Consider the following 24,158-nt stretch of genomic DNA (forward strand, 5'->3'; position numbering starts at 1 on the left):
CCTTATTTGCTGTATACAGTGCATTCGGACCCCTTGACCTTTTCCACATTTTGTTACGTTACAGCCATATTCCCCAAAAAATCTACACACAATACCATAATGACAAAGTGAAAACAGGTTTGTAGTTTGCAAATAAAAACTGAAATACATTATTTATATAAGTATTCAGACCCTTTTGATATGAGACTCGAAATTGAGCTCCGGTGCATCCTGTTTCCATTGATCATCCTTGATATTTCTACAACTTGATTGGACATGATTTGGAAAGGCACTAATTTAATCCATTTTAGAATACGGCTGTAACAAAATGTGGAAAAAGTCAAGGGGTCTGAATACATTGTAAGAAGGCCCTTCGTCAGGGAGGTGACCAAGAACCCAATGGACACTCATACAGAGCTCCAGAGTTCCTCTGTGGATATGGGAGAACCTTACACAAGGACAACCATCTCTGTAGCACTCCACCAATCAAGCCTTTATGGTAGAGTGCCCAGACAGAAGCCACTCGTCAGTAAAAGACATGACAGCCCACTTGGAGTTTGTCAAGTCACCTAAAGGACTCTGACCATGAAAAACAAGATTCTCTGGATGCCAAGCGTCACGTCTAGAGGAAACCTGTCACCATCCCTACGGTGAAGCATGGTGGTGGCAGCATCATGCTGTGGGGATATTTTTTAGCGGCAGGGACTGGGAGACTGCTCTTTCCCTTGATCCTGACTAAAGTACATAGAGATCTTTGATGAAAATCTGCTCCAGACCGCTCAGGACCTCAGACAGATTCGAATGTTAACCTTCCAACAGGACAACAACTCTAAGCACACAGCCAAGACAATGCAGGAGTGGCTTCGGGACAAGTCTCAATGTCCTTGAGTGGCCCAGCCAGAGCCTGGACTTGAACCCGATCTAACATCTCTGGAGAGACCTGAAAATAGCTGTGCAGTGACGCTCCCCATCTAACTTGACAGAGCTTGAGAGGATCTGCAGAGAAGAATGGGAGAAACTCCCCGTATACAGGTGTGCCAAGCTTGTAGCATCATACCCAAGAAGACATGAGGCTGTAATTGCTGCTAAAGGTGCTTCAACAAAGTACGAAGTAAAGGATCTGAATACTTACGTAAATGTATATTTGTTTTTTTTCCTAATAAATTTGCAAACATTTCTAAAAAACAGTTTTTGCTTTGTCATTATGGGGTATTGTGTGTAGATTGAGGGAAAAAACTATTTAACCAATTTTAGAATAAGGCTGTAACAACAAAATGTGGAAAAAGTCAAGGGGTCTGAATTCTTTATGAAGGCACTATGCAGTGCCTTCAGAAAGTGTTCATACCCCTTGACTTATTCCATATTTTGTTGTGTTACAGCCTCAATTCAAAATGGATTAAATAGATTTGGGATGAGTTTGCTGTAGAGTAAAGGAAAAGCATCCAACAAGTGCTCAGCATATGTGAGAACTCCTTCAAGACTGTTGGAAGAGCTACCTCATAAAGCTGGTTGAGAGAATGCCAAGAGTGTGCAAAACTGTCAAGGCATAGGGTGGCTACTTTGAAGAATCTCAAATATAAAATAATTTGATTTGTTTAACACTTTTTTGGTTACTAAATGATTCCAAATGTGTTGTTTTATAGTTTGTCTTCACTATTATTGTACAATTTAGAAAATAGTAAAAATTAAGAAAAACCTTTGAATGAGTAGGTGTCCAAACTTTTGACTTGTACCGTGTGTGTATAATGTACTGTATGTATATATTGACAGTAACATGTCTGGAAAATACATAAAATATGCAAACATGACAGTGATGGGAAAGGTCATAAGATTTTGCACCAAAATCATCACAAATCAAGAGATTGCAAAAACAACAGGTGGTACAGGAGGCATAAATAGCCTACATTGTCACCAGGTTTTGAGGAAACGTTAAATTATAATATACAATAGGCACAATGAGAGATGCGCATAGTAATATGTTGTATGGGTTCTTTGGGAATATTAACTTATCATAGCGAGAAAAGGTAAGGAATTTATTCCGCTAAGTTTGGACACCTACTCATTCAAGGGTTTTTCTTTATTTTTACTATTTTCTACATTGTACAGTAATAGAAGACATCAATGCTATGAAATAACACATATGGAATCATGTATTAACCATAAGTGTTAAACAAATCAAAATATTTGAGATTCTTCAAAGTAGCCACCCTATGACTTGATCACAGTCTTGGTATTCTCTCAACCAGCTTCACCTGGAATGCTTTTCCAACAGTCTTGAAGGAGTTCCCACATATACTGAGCACTTGTTGGCTGCTTTTCCTTCACTCTGCGGTCCAACTCATTCCAAACCATCTCAATTGGGTTGAGGTCAGGTGATTGTGGAGGCCAGGTCATCTGAGGCAGCACTTCATCACTCTCCTTGGTCAAATAGCACTTACACAGCCTGGAGGTGTGTTTTGGGTCATTGTCCCGTTGAAAAACAAATGATACTCCCACTAAGCGCAAACCAGATGGGATGACGTATCGCTGCAGAATGCTGTGGTAGCCATGCTGGTTAAGTGTGGTTTGAATTCTAAATAAATCACTGCCAGTGTCACCAGCAAAGCACCCTCACACCACCACCTCCATGCTTCATGGTAAGAACCACACATGCGGAGATAATCCGTTCACCTACTCTGTGTCTCACAAAGACACTGCGGTTCGAACCAAAAATCTCAATTTGGACTCATCAGACCAAACAACAGAATTCCACCAGTTTAATGTCCATTGCTTGTGTTTCTTGGTCCAAGCAAGTCTCTTCTTATTATTGGTGTTCTTTAGTAGTGGTTTCTTTGCAGCTGGATGGTTTTTGTAACTGCACTTGAAGAAACTTTCGAGGAAAGTGGTCTACTAAGCTAACATATGGAAATATTTTAAGATTTTCGGGATGGTCTGATTACACTGCTGTAGCTCAGCCACCTTCCACCGTAGATGCGGAAGGCTGACATAGACGGATGCGATGGATTGAGATGCAGCCCATGCAAAAAAAATATTTAGCTTAAATTGACCGATGTTAAAAAAAAAAAAAAAATTAAATTTTAATTTTTTATTTTAAATAAAAAAAAAAAAAGTATATATTTTTTTATTATGTTACTTAGATTGACGCACAGGTGCATCAAGGCTCTTAAGGATTTTAAACTGCGCTTCGGATCGTATCAAATAGAGCAAAACACTTGATATAGCTTATCTATTTACTACTGTGAAGTGTGTCCAATTAAATGAAAGATGGGACGAATGGTAGCCTAACCATCACAGAAAAGGTGAGATATTTATTCTGCAATGTTCATGGAAATGAAGTAAATTATAGGAAATAGACTATCTAATTATTTTAGAATGCAAAGATAAAATAAATATGTTTTTGCTCTTCTCACTAACAGCAAATGATTGCATCTTATTCTATTAAGCGACTTGTTTTTTTTGTCATGAATAAGAGTGTCATCATATTCCTGCAAAAGGCTACTACTAGGATAAAAATGTACTTCCACACAATGGGAACAGTCAGAACTGAATACATAACGTTTGACGTAAACTGCTATTTTCAGGACAAGAGCCTGACTGATGACATCAACATGGTTACGTGGGAGGAGCAGAGGTTCTTGTCCCATGGTGCCTTGCTGGCGAAAAGCTGTCAGGCAGCGATGGAGCTCGCCAAACATGACAAAGATGCCCAAGGACTGGCCTACAAATATGGCAAGCATCTATCACTGGGCCACAAGGCAAGTACTGCATGGAGATGGAAGGGGCCTCCCGAGTGGCGCAGTGGTCTGAGGCAGTGCTAGAGGCGTCACTACAGACCTGGGTTCGATCCCAGGCTGTCACACAAAGGGCCGTGATTGGGAGTCCCATAGGGCGGCGCACAATTGACCCAGCCACATCTGGGTTAGGGGAGGGGGGCTTTACTTGGCTCATCGCGCTCTAGCGACTCCTTGTGGTGGACCGGGCGCCTGCAGGCTGACCTCGGTCTTCAGGTGAGCAGTGTTTCCTCCGAAACATTGGTGCAGTTGGCTTCCGGCTTAAGCGGGCGGGTGTTAAGAAGCGTGGTTTGGCGGGTCATGTTTCGGGGGATGCATGACTCGACTTTCGCCACCCGATCCCATTGGGGAGTTGTAGAGATGAGATAAGATCGCAACTGGGGAGAAAAATGGGATAAAAGACAAGAAATTATGAGACCGAAGACCGGAATCAGTTCAACCATTATCTAGAACAGGGATGGGCAACTTTTAAAAGGGTGGTGGGGGCCACTCATCATGAGGGTCTGCAGTGGCTCGGGGGTTTGTGTATCCATACACACACATGCAGTCAGAGCCGGCCCTAGCCTTTTGGGGGCCCTCCCTCCCCCACCTAGAGGAGCAAAACTTTTTAGCTGCCCCAGTCTTGACAGCGGAGATATTGTTTTTTAAAGTGAGTTAATTTCCTGCAATTCTACTCATTTTGCCATGGGGCGGAGAGAACATGTTTGCAGTTTAATATCATCTGAGGGTACTATGCTGCATACAGACGCCGCTGTGCACTCAATGTTGCGGGGAAACTGAAGTGAGCTTTAGTCTGTTGTCTGTTTGAGTCTTATAAAAAAGAAAATGTAACATTGTCTATTTGCTGCTTTTCAATCAATAATGTAGCTGTTCTTTAGGCTATGGCCTAAAATAAATGTGTTCATATGGGCAGAATATTATATTTTTTTGTAGCGTAGGCTACTGAATTTATGAAGATAACCAGTTCATGTGAAAATATTCAGATCTGGTAAAAGGCCAACATTTGGTTGTTTCAATAAAATAAAAAAGACTGTCACATGACAATAGAAATGGAAACTTTGTGATTTTAGAGACAAAGTAACAATAGCCTCTACAATTAAAGGGATCAGAGTCCATCTTATTGGGCTCTTACCATTATTTATATCTTTCAAATTCACCAAACAATTTTGTTTAAAAGCCCACGAGGCTACGCATTTGTTGCATTAAATGTTTTTGAATAATAGAAAGGAAAATGCCGTTGGGTGTTAATGCAATAGCCTATCCTACACAATTGCACACAGTAGCCTACTGTACCTCGGTGTCCAATCCAAATACACAGAAACATATGAAAACATTAACTCATTACCTTGATGCTTTCTCTGTTAAATCTTCTGGACCCTGCTGTAACTCAAGCAGACGAGCAGATAGTTAACAAATGTAGGGGTATTGGATTGGATACAACACGGATCACAACTGCCTTCACCTGCACAACAAACGAGACAACATATTCTGGACATTCTTCTGAACGCTGTTTTGGCATTATGTGCTATATCACAACAGCTATCATTCAGAAACATATTTCCTGGATCAGCTGATAATGGCCTAACTAAACGTGCATCCAACAAGTAGGTCTAGCCTACCATAGCCTATGGAAGAACCACGAGAGTTAGGTGACTTTCGGTTAGAAGCATTCGATTTTGCAACCGCATACATCATTTTGGATTTACCAACCCTGTTTTATTCATTCTGTCTAAAAGGAATGCAACACATTTTTATTTATACAATATTCTGCCCATATTTTTTTTGTGCATAAGGGAACCAATATATGAGAACCTTCAGACCGGTTTAAACAAGTTTCCTCATGGAGCCATTGCATTTTTATTTATTTTACTCAATATTTTGCCTATATGAATTAATTTATAAAATATTTTTCCCATTTTAACAAAAAATTTTTAGGGCATAAGTGAACCAATATATGAGAGCCTTCAGACGGGTTTAAACAAGTTTCCTCACGGCGCAACCAATCGTTCCCCAGCCAGCGTGTGTGCGCGGGCGAAAAAGTCGCCGACAAAGGAGTTTGCTTCTGCTGCAGCCTTCGCTGTAAATATTACTCATTATGGAGGTGGTTCGCACACTCCGAGTAAGAGTGACGAACAATGGGTGCCCCATGGTCGGTAATTCGACCATGATTACTATAAAATGAGATCGCTGGCCGCTAGACTAACTTGCCAGTCAAAAGAAATGTAGTTGACATGGGCTAATTGAGTGACTGTCAGTGACTGACATAACAAGAGGAAAAACAGCTGATGCACAATCAAATTTAGAAATTGCACCTTGTGTATTCTGCTATTCTAAGTTGAGACCCGAATTCCCCAAAAACATTTAACATTTTTACTGATCTGCGGGCCAACAAAAGGGGCCAGTTGGCCATCCCTGTTCTAGAACGTGCTTGGTTTCAACACATACAACCCCCATGATGCTCCGCTGCACAACCCCAATACACCACATCTCTTCCCCTCCTACCTAAATTGTCCCCATTATGAACAATAGTCCTGAGAAGCTGACTGAGCCCCTATAGGCCAGGGTGTCAACCAATAACAGTTCCGGACCACTCCCGACTGGTGGTTCTGTCGGTGTTGCGGGACCAGTCTGAGCAATGACTGTAGCAGGAACCCACTTTGGTCCGTTGAGGTAGTTCCTAACGAAGACAGTTTCTCCAGGATTGAAAGCTCTGTCTTTTGTTCTCAGTTCACAACGTTTGACTTGACTCTCCTGTTGACGTCGCACTCATTTTCCTTCTGAGGTTTGAGTAGGTCGAAGCTTGTGCTTAGCACCCTTTTCATGAGTAGCAAAGCAGGGAAGCCTTGTTTGTTGCATGAGGCTTGTTCCTTTAGGATAGCAGGAAGCTGTTCAAGCGTTGGTGCAACTTTCCTTGACCATAACACTTTAAATGCATGTTTCATGATCTGTATGAACCTCAACGCCAGCCAGTTTATAGATGGATGATACGGGGTGGGCCTGATGTGCTGTACGCCATTCAACTGTAGGAACGTAGCCATTTATTGGGACACTAGGTGTGGTCCATTGTCGCTAACGAGTTGAAGTGGCGATCCGAACCGACTACACTTCCCCAAGTTTCTCGATGGTGTTCTCTGCAGTAGTAGACCTCATGATGGCAACATTTGGCTACTTGCTATGAGCATCCACAACCACAAGAAACATGGTCTTCAAATGGACCTGCGAAGATGCGTTGCCACGCCTCCTCTGGCCAATCCCACGGATGAAGAGGTGCAATTTGAGGTATGTTTGCGAACCTTCTGACATGAGGAACACGCTTTCTCCTCCATCCAGTCCATCAGAGGTGGCTTTGTGCAATTTCCTTCGTTAAAAAACATTCCACAATTACCTGAGTGTAGCTGGTGCATTTTCCACTTGTCTGGAGTAAAAGACCACTTGGCGGGACTCTGGCTTGACCACAGGTAGTGGTAACCTGGAAGAACTGTAACACAGATGGATTTAACTTGCGGCTTTTGATGTCCTTTGCAGCAAGTGACTGCAGTCCAAATGCTCGTCAGCGGACGATGATCTGTAAAAAGGGTGAACTTAGTCCTGTACAGCTACTGGTGAAATATACGCCCTCCAAAAACAAATGCCTAGGGCTTCTTGTTCTATCTGTGCATAGTTAGTTTCGGCTTTGTTCAATGTCCTTGACGCGAAAGCGATAGACTTCACCTGAAGGCATGATATGGGACACGACTGCTCCCGCACTATAGGTACTAGCATCAGAAGCTAGTTGGATGGGCAATGACTGGTCGACGTGCATCAGATTTCACAAGTGTTTCCTTGGTTTTCACGAATGCTTCCTCGGATTGTTCTGTCCATTTCCATGTTTTGTCTTGACAAAACAACTAATGCAGCGGCTTCATTGCTAAGCTCGGAATAAATCGTCCTTAGTAATTAAGTAACCCCAGGAAAGAACATAGTTGGCTTACGTTCTGAGGAGCTGGGGTCCAAGATAATCTTGACCTTGGACGGAGCCTTGTGAAGGCCCATTGTGTTGATGACGTGTCCAAGGTATTAAATCGGTGATTAGAATGCACTTTTTTTCCCCCACCTCAATCTGCACCCCATAATGACAAAGCAAAAAACGTTTTTTAGAAATGTATTCAACAAAAAAACGATACCTTATATACGTAAGTATTCAGACCCTTTGCGATGAGACTCGAAATTGTGCTCCGGCGCATCCTGTTTCCATTATTCATCCTTGATGTTTTGAAAACTTGGAGTCGACCTGTGGTAAATTTCAATTGATTGGACATAATTTGGAAAGGTACACCTGTCTATATAAGGTTCCATAGTTGACAGTGCATGTCAGAGCAAAAACAAAGCCATGATTTTGAAGGAATTGTCCGTAGTGCTCCGAGACGACAGGATTGTGTCGAGGCACAGAGCTGGGGAAGGGTACCAGATCTGTGTGTCCCCAAGAACACAGTGGCCTCCATCATTCTTAAATGGAAAAAGTTTGGAACCACCTAGACTTCCTAGAGCTGGCAGACAGTCAAACTGAGCAATCGGGGGAGAAGGGCCTTGGTCAGGGAACAATCTCTGTAGCACTCCACCAAACAGGCCTTCATGGTAGTGTCCAAACAGAAGCCACATCTCAGTAAAATACACGACAGCCTGGTTGGAATTTGCCAAAAAGGCACCTAAAGGACTCTGACCATGAGAAACAAGATTCTCTGGTCTGAAGAACCAAGATTGAACTCTTTGGTCTGAATGCCAAGCGTCACGTCTGGAAGAAACCTGGCACCATCCCTACGTTGAAGCATGGTGGCAGTATCATGCTTTCAGCGGCAGGGACTGGGAGAAAAGTCAAGATCGAGGGAAAGATGAACTGAACAAAGTACAGAGAGATCCTTGATGAAGACCTGCTCCAGAGCACTCGGGACCTGAGACTGGGGTGAAGGTTCACCTTCCAACAGGACAATGACCCTAAGCACACAGCCAAGACAACGCAAGAGTGGCTTCGGGTCAGGTCTCTCAATGTCCTTGACCTTGAGGGGCCCAGCCATAGCCCAGATTTAAACCCGATCGAACATCTCTGGAAAGACCTGAAAAGCGTCAGGTCTCTCCAGAGCATCATACTCGAGGCTTTAATTACTGCCAATGGGGCTTCAAAGTACTAAGTAAAGAGTCTGAAGACTTAGGTAAATGTAATATTTATTTTCTAAAGTCTAAAAAACAGTTTTTACTTTGTCATTATGGGTTGTTGTGTAGCTTGATGAGAACAAAAAAACTATAATACATTTTAGAATGAGGCTGTAAAGTAACAATGTGGAAAAAGTCAAGGGGTCTGAATACTTTCTGAATGCACTGTGTATACAAAACTAGGTGGACACCCCTTCAAATTTGCGGATCCGGCTATTTCAGCCACACCCGTCGCTGACAGGTGTATAAAATTGAGCACACAGCCATGCAATCTCCATAGTCAAACATTGGCAGGAGAATGGCCTTACTGAAGAGCTCAGACTTTCAACATGGCGCCGTCATAGAATGCCACCTTTCCAACAAGTCAGTTAGTCAAATTTCTGCCCTGTAGGCCACACAAGCTCACAGAACGGGACCGCCGAGTGCTAAATCGTGTAAGAATCGTCTGTCTTCAGTTGCAACACACACTACCGAGTTCCAAACTGCATATGCAAGCAACGTCAACACAAGAAATGCTTGTGGCCGAGCCGCCTCACACGAGACTAAGATCACCATGCGCAATGCCAAGCGTCGGCTGGAGTGGTGTAAAGCTCGCTGCCATTGGATTGTGGAGCAGTGGAAACGCGTTCTCTGTAGTGATGAATCACGCTTCATCTGGCAGTCTGACGGACAAATCTGGGTTTGGCAGATGCCAGGAAAATGCTACCTGCCCCAATGCATAGTGTCAAATGTAAAGTTTGGTGGAGAAATAATGGTCTGGGGCTGTTTTTCATGGTTCGGGCTAGGCCCCCTGTTCCAGTGAAGGGAAATCTTAACGCTACAGCATACAATTACATTCTAAACGATTGTGGGAATCCAACTTTGTAGCAACAGTTGGGGAAGGTCCTTTCCTGTTTGAGCAGTGCCCAGGTGCACAAAGTGAGGTCCATACAGAAATGGTTTGTCAAGATCTGTGTGGAAGAACATGACTGGCCTGCACAGAGCCCTGACCTCAACCCCATCAAACACCTTTGGGTTGATTTGGAACACCGACTGCGAGCCAGGCCTAATCGCCCAACATCAGTGCCCGACCTCACTAATGCTCGTGTGGCTGAATGGAAGCAAGTCTCCGCAGCAATGTTCCAACATCTTGTGGAAAAACCTTCCCAGAAGAGTGGAGGCTATTGTTGAGGACCAAATCCATATTAATGCCCATGATTTTGGAATGCGATGGTCGACGAGCAGGTGTCCACATGCTTTTGGTTATGTAGTATATGTCCTTACGAACTCCTAGTCCGTAGTCCTTCAATCTCTGTAAGGTCGTATCCAAGTTCAGGAGATGGTCTTCTTCGTCTTTCCCGGTAATGAGGTGTCATCCAGGTAGCATTGTACTCCTGGCAAGATCTTGTCCATCGCCCTCTAGAACAGCACCGTCGCACTTGGGATTCCAAATGGTAGATGAGAGTACTTGAAGAGCCTCGTGTGTCACGATGGTCAGAAGCTCCTTTGACTTTTCATCCATGTGCATCTGCAAGTAGGCCTGGCAGAGGTCGATCTTGCTGAACCTTTGACCCCAGGTAATCCTGTGAAAAGGTTGTGTGGTAGCAGATTCTGCTTAGTGGACAATTCAGGGTTAACGGTAAAGTTAGTCTCCACATATCCTAATTCCACCATCTTTTTTTACGGACTGGTACGATGGGTGTTGCCCATTCACTCACGCTGACCGGCTCCAGTATTTTGTTCTTGACTTTTGGTCTTATAGCATAAGGTACGAGTCGTGCTTTCAGAAACGTTGGTTTGCTGTCTAGCTTAATGCTAAGCTTCAATGTAATGTGTAGCATGAAATACAACTCTCCGTTAAAGATTTCTCTTATTTTCAGTTGCAACTCCCTGCACTTTTCCTGATGAACTCAACTACTGAGCCTCTTTAGCAGCTAGTTCCATGGACACAGACTTAAATGTCCTTTGCCAGTGTCAGATTACTTGCAGTCAGTCTCTTTTGTGTAGCTTCACGCCATAGCACACATACTATGTCTCTAATGGTGTCATTTAGAACATAAAGAAACTAATCAGAGCACTGAGTTTAATTAACAAAGCAGCAAACATTATCACTGATTCTCCCTCTTCCTGATTTCTTCTGTGGAACCTAAATTTTTCAGCAATAACTAGTGGTTTTGGTGAAAAGTGTCCTTTCAGTATTTCCACAGTATCCCCATATATCTTATTATCTGGCCTGTGTGGCTGTAGCAGACCGCATAGTCAATTAAATGTCTTTAGCCCCATTAAACAAAAAAAATGTAGGCACAATTTTGTCCTCATCAATGTCATTTGCAAGAACTAAATATTCAAACCATTCTGTATATGAGCTCCACACTTTCATTAAACTGTCCAATGTTTAACAATTCTAGCAATTTTTCATTTCTCAATTGGCTCCTGATTGTCACTCACTTGAATATTTTCCTCAGTCATGTGATCTTCATCCACTTCACTTATTGATGTTTCATCCTTAAATTTCCCCAGTTCTTCCTCGCATGTCCATTCCTCCCTTTTTAATCACTTTTCTCGCTTCGACATCCGTCTCAAATCCTTTTCTGCCGTCCATGACAATGCAAGCTCTCTCTCTTAGCTAGCTCGACTATGCACTTGCCTCTACTAGTAATACACTGTCCTAACATTAGCCTTAAACTTGTTAAAACCGACTTCTTCCAGACAAAATAGTTCCCATAGGTTCAGACTCGTTGCCAAAGTTTCATTATTTCTTGTGAGTTTCATAATAATGACACGGGAATCAATTTATCTAGAACATGCTCAGTCTCAACACATAAAGCCCCATGATGCTATGCGGCACAACCCCAATACACCACACTGCAGGAAACCTGAAAGATTGGCTTTGCTGAAAAGGAATCATGCTGAAATGTGAGTGAAAAGGACATAATAGTACAGCTGATTCAAATAGTCAACTCCTCATCAAGCTTTGATTATTTTAATCAGCTGGGTAACACTAGGATAACAAAACGTGCACCCCTTGGGGTCCCCAGGACCAAGTTTGGGAAACGCTGTAGTTGGTGACATGTAAGGATCATGATTAGGCTGTCATGACTGACTAATGCTGTCATTTCCCACTCTTTAGTTGAACTCTGACCTGCAGCCATTTGTGAAGAACAGTTCAGCAGGCCCAGTAACATTCAGTTTGAACTCTGCTCCCGTGGTTTTCCACCGGCAGATCGTGGGGCAGGAGAGATGGCGTCATCAGCTGCAACAGGTACTGAACCACTTATCCCGTGCCATTACTTTTCCCCTGACAGTTTAATTGGTGTGTGTGTGTGTGTGTGTGTGTGTGTGTACACACACACACACACACACACACACACACACGGTAAAGATCTACACCGAGTGTACAAAACATTATGAACACCTTCCTAATATTGAATTGCACCTCCTTTTGCCCTCAGAACAGCCTCAATTCGTCAGGGCATGGACTCTACAAGGTGTCAAAAGCATTCCACAGGGATGCTGGCCCATATTGTCTCCAATGCTTCCCACAGTTGTCAAGATGTCCTTTGGGTGGTGGACCATTCTTGAAACATACGGGAAACTGTTGAGTGTGAAAAACCCAGCAGCGTTGCAGTTCTTGAGACAAACCGGTGCGCCTGGCACCTACTAACATACCCCGTTCAAAGGCACTTCAATCTTTTGTTTTGCCCATTCACCCTCTGAATTGTACACTTACACAATCCATGTCTCAAGGCTTAAAAATCCTTCTTTAACCCATCTCCTCCCCTTCATCTACACTGTTGAAGTGGATGTAACAAGTGACATCATTAAGGGATCATAGCTTTCACCTGGTCAGTCTGTCATGGAAAGAGCATGTTTTATACTCACTGTAATGTCTTTCCCTTTTTCTCGCTCTGAACAGGCAAAAACTATTGGAACTATTGACTATACAAAGGTAAGCAGGGTGGATGTACATACATACAGTGGATGTTTTATTATTGTGGTATGGTGGCAAGGTTGGTTGCAAGACTAAGATGCTTAGAAACGGTTGACATCCGCTCTAACCAATCTTAAGTTTGAAATTTCCTTCCCAAAGTCAGTTGGAGGGAAAGGAGGGAACAGATGGGGCGCAGGAAGAAACAGAGGTGGTGGGGGGGGATCTCTGGTCACGTCTGAAACCAGATCGTGGGGGATTAGGTACCTAGGACTATTTGTGGAGGAGACAGCGACGGTGGCATTGTCAGAGTCTCCTTCATGAGGACAGGAGGGGGGATATGGGGAGAATGTATCCTCCTTAACGGCACCCCAGTTATTGTAGTTACTCTAACTTCCATTTCCATATAGATTAGTATTTAGAATAGAATACATTTGTTCTGCTTGCCTGGGCTTTTACTCTGAAATGTATATTGTGTCAAACACTAGGTGTACCCTGTGCACTGCTCCTCTTAGTCGTAAATGTAATGCAGTCTGAAACCCTGAAGATGGTCTCATTCAGACCATATTTTGGAAATATCTGCCACCTGTTGTTCGACATAAGAAAGTTGTGGACAGGAAGGACAGGGCCTTTCTGGGAAGTAATGGAATGTGGAGAAGATCCTTGGAGTGTGCCGTGTCCCTGTTTTGAAACTGACGAGCGTGCAAACACATTAGCGCAGTGGAGCAATGCTCCCTGCCTGCTGTTTTTTTAAGCGAAGGCCCACAGGGGCTTTTCGGTCTCAGAATTCATTAGGTAGAACGCCCTGAGCAAAAAATATGTCCTGACAGAGCTAGAGCAGCAGGGGGGAAAGACACCTAAGATTACTCAGTGTGTCTGGGATGAGGGGTTCTAATGACCAATGTACAGTCTTGTTATGACCACTGCACGTTGCATCCTCCGCAGTCACAATAGGCTGCTCATTTCAACATTTGCTTACATTAAAAAAATGCTGTCGTCCTATGGTCTCTTCCTGCAACAGCTGCGGTCCACGATCAAGTTGGAGGAAGGTGTCACCTCGACAATGGACCTGTGTCGTTACCACGGCAACAAAGCTCTGGAGTCCATCCAGTGTTTCCCTTCCTCTGAGGCACGCTCAGCTTTGGAGAACATCGCGAGCACTGTCACAAAGTTCTGACCCCCCATTACCCTGTGGCCTCAGGATGAATTGCACCATCAATTGATGCTCAAATACACACAAAATAAAAACAATCTTTGTTCTATTTAAGCCAATCAGTGAGCAGAACTCAGTCCTATAGATGTTTACCAGAAATGAAACTACAGATTGCCCTTTTCAAAACGCCATTTAACTGTTTGCTATTAAAACAGTTCCTATCCAGTCATCTGAGTTATTTTATTGTGTTTGCTACTATTACAACTTTGCTATGTCACTGTGCAATAAAGAAATAAAATCTAGGTGGGGAAAAATGTCAAAGCTTTCCTTGGCCCTGCCACGAGAAGCACACTTGAAGCTCCGCAAGCAGTAATTATTAATGAGGTCCATTCCCGTGACCTGCAGCAAATGGACAGGAAATGCAAGGGTATTGATTGGGCCGCTGTGCGCTGCGGGCTGGCGCCAGGGTGGTGGCCTGTGGTTTCCCAGGCACTCTCGGCGGGGACAGCCAAGGTGTGAAACTGGGTAGAGGAGCGTCACCACTACCAACAGTGTCTGTCACATGCGGCCCGGCCTGAAGGGCACACGGCAAGGAGGGGGAAAGGACAGAGGCTGATCCAGGAATGCAGAGGGCATTTCAAATACAAATTTGGATCTCAGTCGATGGTAGTTTGTGTCCACTCCCGCTATGTTTTTGGCTCTGTTAGGTTCCTTCATTCAGTGTGTACAAGGGCAAGCCTCCAGCCAATGATTAAATATTCATCCATGCTGTGAGCAGTCAGGAGGAAAGAAACATGGGAAGTTAAAGGTACCTGCTTTGGGTCTTCTTCAAATAACTAAAACTAAGAACATCTTTGACTGAGAACATTTACCTGTTCTTGAGATCCTTGCCACAGGGCTACAGGGCCTGAATTACATGTGTGGATCTCTAGTTAGCACTAATCTGTAAGGACTCGATTCTAACTTCAAGGCAGGGAGGTTGCATTTTAGAAGGCTCCATACAGAGGCACAGCTCCATGTACAGTATCATACATCTGAAACTCAAGACTCTGGTATTATTCATAGAGATGATTTTTGTGGTTTGCCGTCTGTCACACCCAGACTGCTCGGCTGTCAAGAGGGCTGAGTTTACATAAATGTTGGAGGGGGCAGCAGGCATCAGCTACCCCCCGTGGGTGGGTGTCTGTGTGTTGTAATTACAGATGGGGCACAGTGGAGAGCTAGCCAGCGCAGCAAAACAGATTCCATTACAGCGTCCCCACATCATGCTCCTACAGACAGAGGACAATACCACTTCAAAGTCCACAAAACAGAGACTTCAGACTTCAATGAGTGTGTTTGAGGGGCAGAATCTTCAAATGCCACTCAAATGAAGATGAGTACTCTGGCCTTGTCTACTAACATCACAGCATATTTGAAGTAAACCTCTACTCTCTGACAGGAGTGTCCCAAAAAGGGGGGGACATCCATCCATTGGTTTGCCTGCATTCTAGACCAACTTAAGACCTAGGCTACCCCTTTGCCTTGCATTTATTATTATATTTTGTAGGCATTGAAAACATGATACGTAAAAAGAAATCTGATCCATAATAGTGGGATATTAGACTTAATTAGTATTTTTTTTACAAGTGAACACCTGTTAATAACATCACATGGCTGACTGATGGATGAAATCACTCAGTGCAATAGGAGCAATATGCTATTCTCTCTTCTACAGAAATGAGCATATTGTCCAAAAATGGCATTTTAACGAGCACTTCTCAGTGTTAAGTGCTGATTCCCAGACCCTCTTTGCAAGCCTTCGCTTCAGTGATCCCCGACTCGGCTTTCCAGCACAGGTCTCGCGCTTATTGGCTGACAGATCAGACTGCTGCGCCACACGCTGCCACTGAACCAGCTCATTACCCAAATAATGACTGTCGCACCATCTCAGTTGCAGTGTCTTGTTATATACCCAACAGACACATTTGTGACCAGTCAGTGCTAGAACATTGGGTACTAGAGTGTGCGTGGATGTTAGATATGTTCTCTACAGAAAGAGATCAAGTTGTGCTCCCTACATTGTGACGGCACCAATTAATTACATTGCTTTGTTAACTTGCAGAATCCATACGTAATGCCATGGAATTTGGGTCTGGGATTTGGAACCTGTCCAATAGGGTCATTTCTATACAATTATTTATATCCATTAGGTGACACATTTTGCCTCGAGCAACCCAGGAGCGATAGGTTCTTATGGGGAGATGAATTGGTATTGCTTGCCTCTTCATCTCGCCTCCTTTTGAAAAAGGTCAAAAGGTAATCGAGGGGAGGAGAGGAAACGTAGAAACAAAAGCACTTGTGCTTGTGTTAAATTACTCCTTGTCCACTAGCGCGTCATCAGGAAAATTACTTTTTTACAGAGAAGGAATCCCAAAATATGAGTTGTGGTCAAAATAAATGTAGCTAGTTGTGCCAGACATTTTATAGATTCAAAATGATAGGGTACTTATCTTTTTTAACTTGCTTTTCTAATCCGATATAACAACCGCTGTTTCAAGGGGGGTGAGGTTTGTACGTTTGCCCACTGACAAAGAAATGATCAGTCTATAATTTTAACGGTAGGTTTATTTGAACAGTGAGAGACAGAACAACAAAAAAATCCAGAAAAACGCATTTCAAAAATGTTATAAATTGATTTGCATTTTAATGAGGGAAATAAGTATTTGACCGCCTCTCAATCAGAAAGATTTCTTGCTCCCAGGTGTCTTTTATACAGGTAACAAGCTGAGATTAGGAGCACTCCCTTTAAGAGTGTGCTCCTAATCTCAGCTTGTTACCTGTATAAAAGACACCTGTCCACAGAATCAATCAGATTCCAAACTCTCCACCATGGCCAAGACCAAAGAGCTATCCAAGGATGTCAGGGACAAGATTGTAGACCTACACAAGGCTGGAATGGGCTACAAGACCATTGCCAAGCAGCTTGGTGAGAAGGTGACAACAGTTGGTGCGATTATTCGCAAATGGAAGAAACACAAAAGAACTGTCAAGCTCCCTCGGCCTGGGGCTCCATACAAGATCTCACCTCGTGGAGTTGCAATGATCATGAGAACGGTGAGGAATCAGCCCAGAACTACACGGGAGGATCTTGTCAATGATCTCAAGGCAGCTGGGACCATAGTCACCAAGAAAACAATTGGTAACACACTACGCCGTGAAGGACTGAAATCCTGCAGCGCCCGCAAGGTCCCCCTGCTCAAGAAAGCACATATATGTGCCCGTCTGAAGTTTGCCAATGAACATCAATGATTCAGAGGACAACTGGGTGAAAGTGTTGTGGTCAGATGAGACCAAAATGGAGCCCTTTGGCATCAATTCAACTTGCCGTGTTTGGAGGAGGAGGAATGCTGCCTATGACCCCAAGAACACCATCCCCACCGTCAAACATGGAGGTGGAAACATTATGCTTTGGGGGTGTTTTTCTGCTAAGGGGACAGGACAACTTCACCGCATCAAAGGGACGATGGACGGGGCCATGTACCGTCAAATCTTGGGTGAGAACCTCCTTCCCTCAGCCAGGGCATTGAAAATGGGTCGTGGATGGGTATTCCAGCATGACAATGACCCAAAACAGACGGCCAAGACAACAAAGGAGTGGCTCAAGAAGAAGCACATTAAGGTCCTGGAGTGGCCTAGCCAGTCTCCAGACCTTAATCCCATAGAAAATCTGTGGAGGGAGCTGAAAGTTCGAGTTGCCAAACGTCAGCCTCGAAACCTTAATGACTTGGAGAAGATCTGCAAAGAGGAGTGGGACAAAATCCCTCCTGAGATGTATGCAAACCTGGTGGCCAATTACAAGAAACGTCTGACCTCTGTGATTGCCAACAAGGGTTTTGCCACCAAGTACTAAGTCATGTTTTGCAGAGGAGTCAAATACTTATTTCCCTCATTAAAATGCAAATCATTTTATAACATTTTTTACATCCGTTTTTCTGGATTTTGTTGTTATTCTGTCTCTCACTGTTCAAATAAACCTACCATTAAAATTATAGACTGATCATTTCTTTGTCAGTGGGCAAATGTACAAAATCAGCAGGGGATCAAATACTTTTTTCCCCTCACTGTAGATTTCAAAACTCTTCCGCATAGGATACACTTGTGCATCCTCCGCCAGAGGAGGTAATCGAGGAGAGGAGCAAACTTCTCCGTTCGCCTATTAATGAATTTACACTTCTACATTTGGCTTTCAGTTTCTGGGTAACAGAGGATGGAGGAGTCTAGGAGGATGGACTTTTATCCAATTGAGAATCTCCCATTGCCTCCTCTTGTATAGCCTCTTTAGCTTAAAGGGCAGTTCAAATAATTTAAAATGGTAGAATAGTAGTTGCCTTTTGTCTACATAATGACTTAGGGCTCTATTTGATCTGAAGCGTTATAGATTCCGCTACAGAAAATTAAAGCCAGTGTTTACTGTGAATGCAGTCACCGCTAAAACAATTCACGGATTTAATAGATTAAAGCCTCTAGTCATCAGAGACAGGTTGCTGTCCACATGCATGAATGACCTTACAAAACTGGATTTGTATTGTTAGATGTTGACATATTCCTTAGATCAAAGGGTTATGATGTTGGATTTGGGGCATTTTAAGTGTGAAATAAATAAGTTAAAAAACATAGCACATATTATACATGTTAGGTCAGGGATAAGATATTTAATTAAGTTCGGCTGACTTAAAGGGCCATGGGAATCTAACGTGGACCCCATAGAACCATTTCATTACCTCCACCCTCTGTTGTAAATACAATTCTGTTTAAAACCACAGTAGGGTGACAAACCATATAGTAATGTTACTTTTTATGTTCAATTTGCAAGTGGAGCTGAAAAGGGGGTTGTTGATTGCAATGTGTATTAAAGGGGTTTATAAATCAATTTCATTGATGTTTTCATTGTCGTAGAATGGTTTATAAACAAATTATGCATTCAATCACAAATGTTTAGGTAGGCTATATAGTATCATGGAATGTCATTCCATAAGAACACTATAATTTACTTTGTGCAGGTGAAAATGTCATGGGATGCATTTTCTCCATTGTTTACATTTAGTTTGTGGCCCACTCTGTGAAGGAAATGGTGTTTAACAGTTTTTATAGACCCCCCCCCCCCCTTAAAAAAGAATAATAATCGAACACGTCAGCCACTCACATGGTATAGACTTCCGATCACTGTCCATGGTGCTGAAATTGCTACTTCTATGCGGCTGCTTATCGAATTGATGATAGGCTGTCTGTGGTGCCAGGGCATGTATCCTATAGCTTTTCTTTAGCAAATGGATAATTGTTTATTGGTAGGCCTATTTGGTTGTCATTTTCTCATGTTAAGCCTAACATTTCAAGAAGCTATTCACGGTGTCGTAATGCTGACATTTAGAATGCTGGCTGGCGGCAATAATGTAAATTACTTCTTCAGTAATTAAAGTTGGATTTTTGTTTCGTTTTTTTTACACCTTTTTACACCTTTTCCTCCCCAATTTTCGTGATATTCAAATTGGTAGTTACAGTTTTGTCCCATCGCTGCAACTCCTGTACGGACTAGGGAGAGGCGAAGGTCGAGAGCCATGTGTCCACCGAAACACGACCCTGCCAAGCCACACTGCTCGCTTAACCCAGCCGCACCAATGTGTCAGAGGGAAAACAGTATAACTGGTGACCGTGTCAGTGTGCATGCGCCCGGACGCTGGAGTGCGATGGGACAAGGACATCCCGGCTGGCCAAACCCTTCCCTAACCTGGATGACGCTGGGACAATTGTGCGTCGCCTCATGGGTCTCTCGGTCGTGGCCGGCTGCAACACAACCCGGGATCGAACCCGGATTTATGCGCCTCTCGGGAGGCCCATAAAGTTGGAAATTCAAACAATGCAGATCGTAAAATACATTTCATGCAACAGCATACTAATCAGCTACTGTACCAATTGTCCTGTATAGCATATCTGAACCTGCATGACATGAGCCGTCCTCGCACTCTCGCCCAGCTTCCATAGAAAGTTGTGGTGTGTAAAACCAGTCTAATGCCAACTAATAGTCAGTCCACCCTCAAAGCACTAGCTTGCTAGGGATTGTTTCATTATGCAGTGTAGCCTACTATATATATAGCTATATAAAGTATTAAGCTGCTATATAACAATTACACATCAAATAGCCTAACAATTCTCCTTAAGTGTTTCTTTTTTTGTGTTTCTTTCTCAGAAATACGTTTCTCTGTCTGTCCTCTTCTATTTTTTTTTCTACGTGGAGGGCTATAGTAGCTACAGTATGCGACTGCATTGCCTTGCATTTTTCTGTGCAAATGTTTTCACTACGGCCTGTAGGCCAAGTTGCGGTCCCAACTGTTTTCTATAACAAGTATTGATAATTCTTTCCTAAGACACTATGCATTATATTGTGCATGACTCTACAAGGTGTCAAGTGTTCCACAGGGTTGCTGGCCCATGTTGACTCAAATGCTTCCCACAGTTGTGTCAAGTTGGCTGGATGTCCTTTAGATGGTGGACCATTCTTGATACACATGAGAAACTGTTGAGCATGAAAAACCCAGCAGCGTCTGGTCAGGGGCGAAAATCTGATATCAACTTTGGAGGGGACAATGAGGGGGACACCAAAAGTAGTGCTGTAACACATAGCCTACATTGTAATATGGTAAATGTACATTGAGGAACCAAAGAAATAAGGCATTTGCCGTACCCAAATCTACACAACTAATCACAACAGCAATACCATTGCCTTTAACAAATCTTAGTTCAGTCACCAGTTTAAGTTGAGAGTGGGGGTATCCATGGCATTTTCCAATTATGTTCCTATTTTACAAGTCAAAAAAATTGAGAATCTTTCATAATGTTGCCAAACAAAGACTCAACAAACTTACCTGAGACTCCCTGTCTCTGCCAGTCTGTCCCTGCATATCTGTCCCCAACTCTGCTGTCTGTGTGCCATCTGTTGCCTGCTCTGCCTAATGACATCATTGTGAAACATTTCCATTAGAATTTCATTTCTTTCTTATGAACATTTTATCAACTAGTCTTTGAGATATTAGGCTACTAGGGTTCTTACTTTGCGTTTTGGTGTACTGAAAAATACTCTGATGTCCGTCTTTTATTTTTCTGACATTTTTCTACCTGGCTGGCTGGCTACACACACACACACAGTGTGTAGGTTATTTACAGTAGGATATGGGCTTCTATCATCTTATCTTTTATCATTCTATTTGGGCTTCGATCTAAAAGGTAGCTAGCAAATGTGAAACGGATTAAAATGACAAGAGTTGACAGCTGTATGAGTTCACCATTTACACAACATATGCTGCAACCTTTTGTAATTTTAATAGTTTGTTTCATATTGGCTGGCTTCCAACAATAGCTGAATTTGCAAAGCTAGCGAGCACCAAAGCTAGCGAGTGGTGTTTGCTATAATCTTTGTTACCCGGGTTAAATAAAGGTGAAATAAAATAAATAAATAAAAGTTCCCTTGCGACAATTTAGCTTCTGCAACGAGACCATTAAATATGTTTAAGACAATGGTAGAAGAGAGTGTAGTTCTGTTCAGTTTGGACTTCAGTTTATCGCTAACCTTATCACAGGGACTTTGAAGCACTAACTTACATCATCTGCATGCTGATCTTGGAATAAATTGACGATAGCAAAGATTCCATCTTTGACGAGGCCACATAAATGGAATAATTACTAGCTAGCTTAATAGTTAATATTTGCCCGCTAGCTCTGCATATTCAGCTAGTGTGTGTGCGCGATTGACTGGATTAACCTCACGTCAGTTACGTTCATTGAGTGCCTTTCAGACAGTGGATACCACCCCTCTGTTACCTTGCCAACTAAGGAACTGGCAGTGGATCAAACCATTGTGAGGCAAAGGGTGGGGGGGGTCGCAATCTTTTGAAACTTAAAAACGCGCTATTAACCTCTTGGGGCTAGGTGGGACGCTAGCGTGCCACCCGTGGTGCACTCCATCAACAGCAGGTGCATTTCAAGAGCGGCAAATTTGAATCCAAATAAATGTCAAAATTCAAATTTTTCAAAAATACAACTATTTTACACCATTTGAAAGATAAACATCTCCTTAATCTAACCACGTTTTACGATTTCAAAAAGGTTTTACGGCGAAAGCATAAATTTAGAGTATGTTAGGACAGTACATTTACAAGAGTTGTGTGTAATGTTTTGTCAAGTCAAAGACAGGGTCACCAAAACCATAAAACCAGCTAAAATGATGCACTAACCTTTTACAATCTCCATCAGATGACACTCCTAGGACATTATGTTAGACAATGCATGCATTTTTAGTTCTATCAAGTTCATATTTATATCCAAAAACAGCGTTTTACTATGGCATTGATGTTGAGGAAATCGTTTCCCTCCAATAACCGGCAGTCAAGTCAGCGTCACAAATTAAATAATTAAAATTAGAAAACATTGGTAAAATATTATATTGTCATTTAAAGAATTATAGATTTACATCTCTTGAACTCAATCAACTTGCCAGATTTAAAAATAACCTTACTGGGAAATCACACTTTGCAATAATCTGAGCACTGCGCCCAGAAAAATACGCGTTGCGATACAGACTAGACGTCATGTTGGGGAGATCTAAAATCGAAAATACTATGTAAATAATCCATTACCTTTGATTCTCTTCATCAGATGTCACTTCCAGGTATCACAGGTCCATAACGAATGTAGTTTTGTTCAAAAAAGCTCATCATTTATGTCCAAAAATCTCCGTCTCGTTCGCACATGATCTAAGCCAGCCGGACTTCTCGTCATGAACGAGGGGAAAAAATATATTTCCGTTCGTTCAAACATGTCAAACGTTGTATAGCATAAATCATTAGGGCCTTTTTAACCAGAACATGAATAATATTCAAGGTGGACGAATGCATACTCTTTTATAACGTATTGGAACGAGGGTACCCAACATGAACTCCCGCGCCAGGTGTCTAATGGGACATCATCGTTCCATGGCTCTTGTTCGGTCAGATCTCCCTCCAGAAGACTCAAAACACTTTGTAAAGGCTGGTGACATCTAGTGGAAGCAATAGGAAGTGCCAAAATATTCCTAAGCCCCTGTGTTTTTCAATGGGATAGGTTTAAAGTCAATACAACACATCAGGTATCCACTTCCTGTCAGAAAATGTCTCAGGGTTTTGCCTGCCAAATGAGTTCTGTTATACTCACAGACACCATTCAAACAGTTTTAGAAACTTTAGAGTGTTTTCTATCCATATATAATAAGTATATGCATATTCTAGTTACTGGGTAGGATTAGTAACCAGATTAAAATCGGGTACATTTTTTTTATCCAGACGTGCAAATGCTGTCCCCTAGACCCAACAGGTTAAGTGTCTATAATCAGCACAATTGCTTTCATTGCGTATTAATATTATTTAAATTACATAGTTAGGTTTCAGTGATATATTGGGGGGGAAAATCATATTTTTCCCAGGATGGGGGGGTCGTGTCCCCCTCGTCCCCCCCGGGATTTCCGCCCCTGCGTCTGGCACCTACTACCGTACCCCGTTCAAAGGCACTTAAATCTTTTGTCTTGCCCATTCACCCTCAATGTCACATATACACAATCCATGCCTCAACTGTCTCAAGGCTTAACAATCTTTCTTTAACCTGTCTCCTCCCCTTCAGCTACACTGATTTAACAAGTGACATCAATAAGGGATCAAAGGTTTCACCAGGTCAGTCTGTCATGGAAAGAACAGGTGCTCATAAGGTTGTGTACTCAGTGCATGTCCATTGCGCTGCACACAATTTATGCATGCTAAGATATACCAGAGACTGTTGATATAGCAACCACACAACTCAAGCGCCGGTTCACCAGTATGAACGAAATCGGAAACCGCTTGTTTTGTTTCAACCCTCAAGAACTGTTGTCCGCTAAAGATGATCTGTTTGCATCTGCCACTTTATTGGCTGTCCAGTATCCAGACGACCTGTCCCCAGAGCTTCCTATACAGTTCATCGGTTTCTGTAACGTGTTGAGGCCGGCAATTAAGGATAATGAGAGGCTCAATTAAAGATGTTTCAGAACTGCTTATTTGAAGCACCACTCCCCTCTGCCAAGTTTCCCTGATGTTGCTATGGC

At 42.7% G+C, this 24,158-nt stretch overlaps 1 protein-coding gene across 3 annotated transcripts in view; it reads left to right on the forward strand.

Annotated features, from left to right (window-relative positions):
• pdss2 (prenyl (decaprenyl) diphosphate synthase, subunit 2) overlaps positions 1 to 14,246 on the forward strand; it is a 52,101-nt gene extending 37,855 nt beyond the window's left edge. For 2 of the 3 annotated variants that reach the window (XM_014192265.2, XM_014192248.2), the window contains exons 5-8: positions 3,561 to 3,734; positions 12,067 to 12,198; positions 12,853 to 12,885; positions 13,886 to 14,246. In XM_014192265.2, coding sequence (XP_014047740.1) covers positions 3,561 to 3,734; positions 12,067 to 12,198; positions 12,853 to 12,885; positions 13,886 to 14,041 — 495 coding nt within the window. In that variant the 3' untranslated portion in view covers positions 14,042 to 14,246. The remainder of the gene's footprint in view (positions 1 to 3,560; positions 3,735 to 12,066; positions 12,199 to 12,852; positions 12,886 to 13,885) is intronic. The other variant, XM_014192256.2, reaches the window with a different exon arrangement.
• Positions 14,247 to 24,158: the final 9,912 nt, after the last annotated feature.

Source organism: Salmo salar, chromosome ssa01 (genome assembly GCF_905237065.1).
Source record: "Salmo salar chromosome ssa01, Ssal_v3.1, whole genome shotgun sequence".
Classification (NCBI taxonomy): domain Eukaryota; kingdom Metazoa; phylum Chordata; class Actinopteri; order Salmoniformes; family Salmonidae; genus Salmo; species Salmo salar.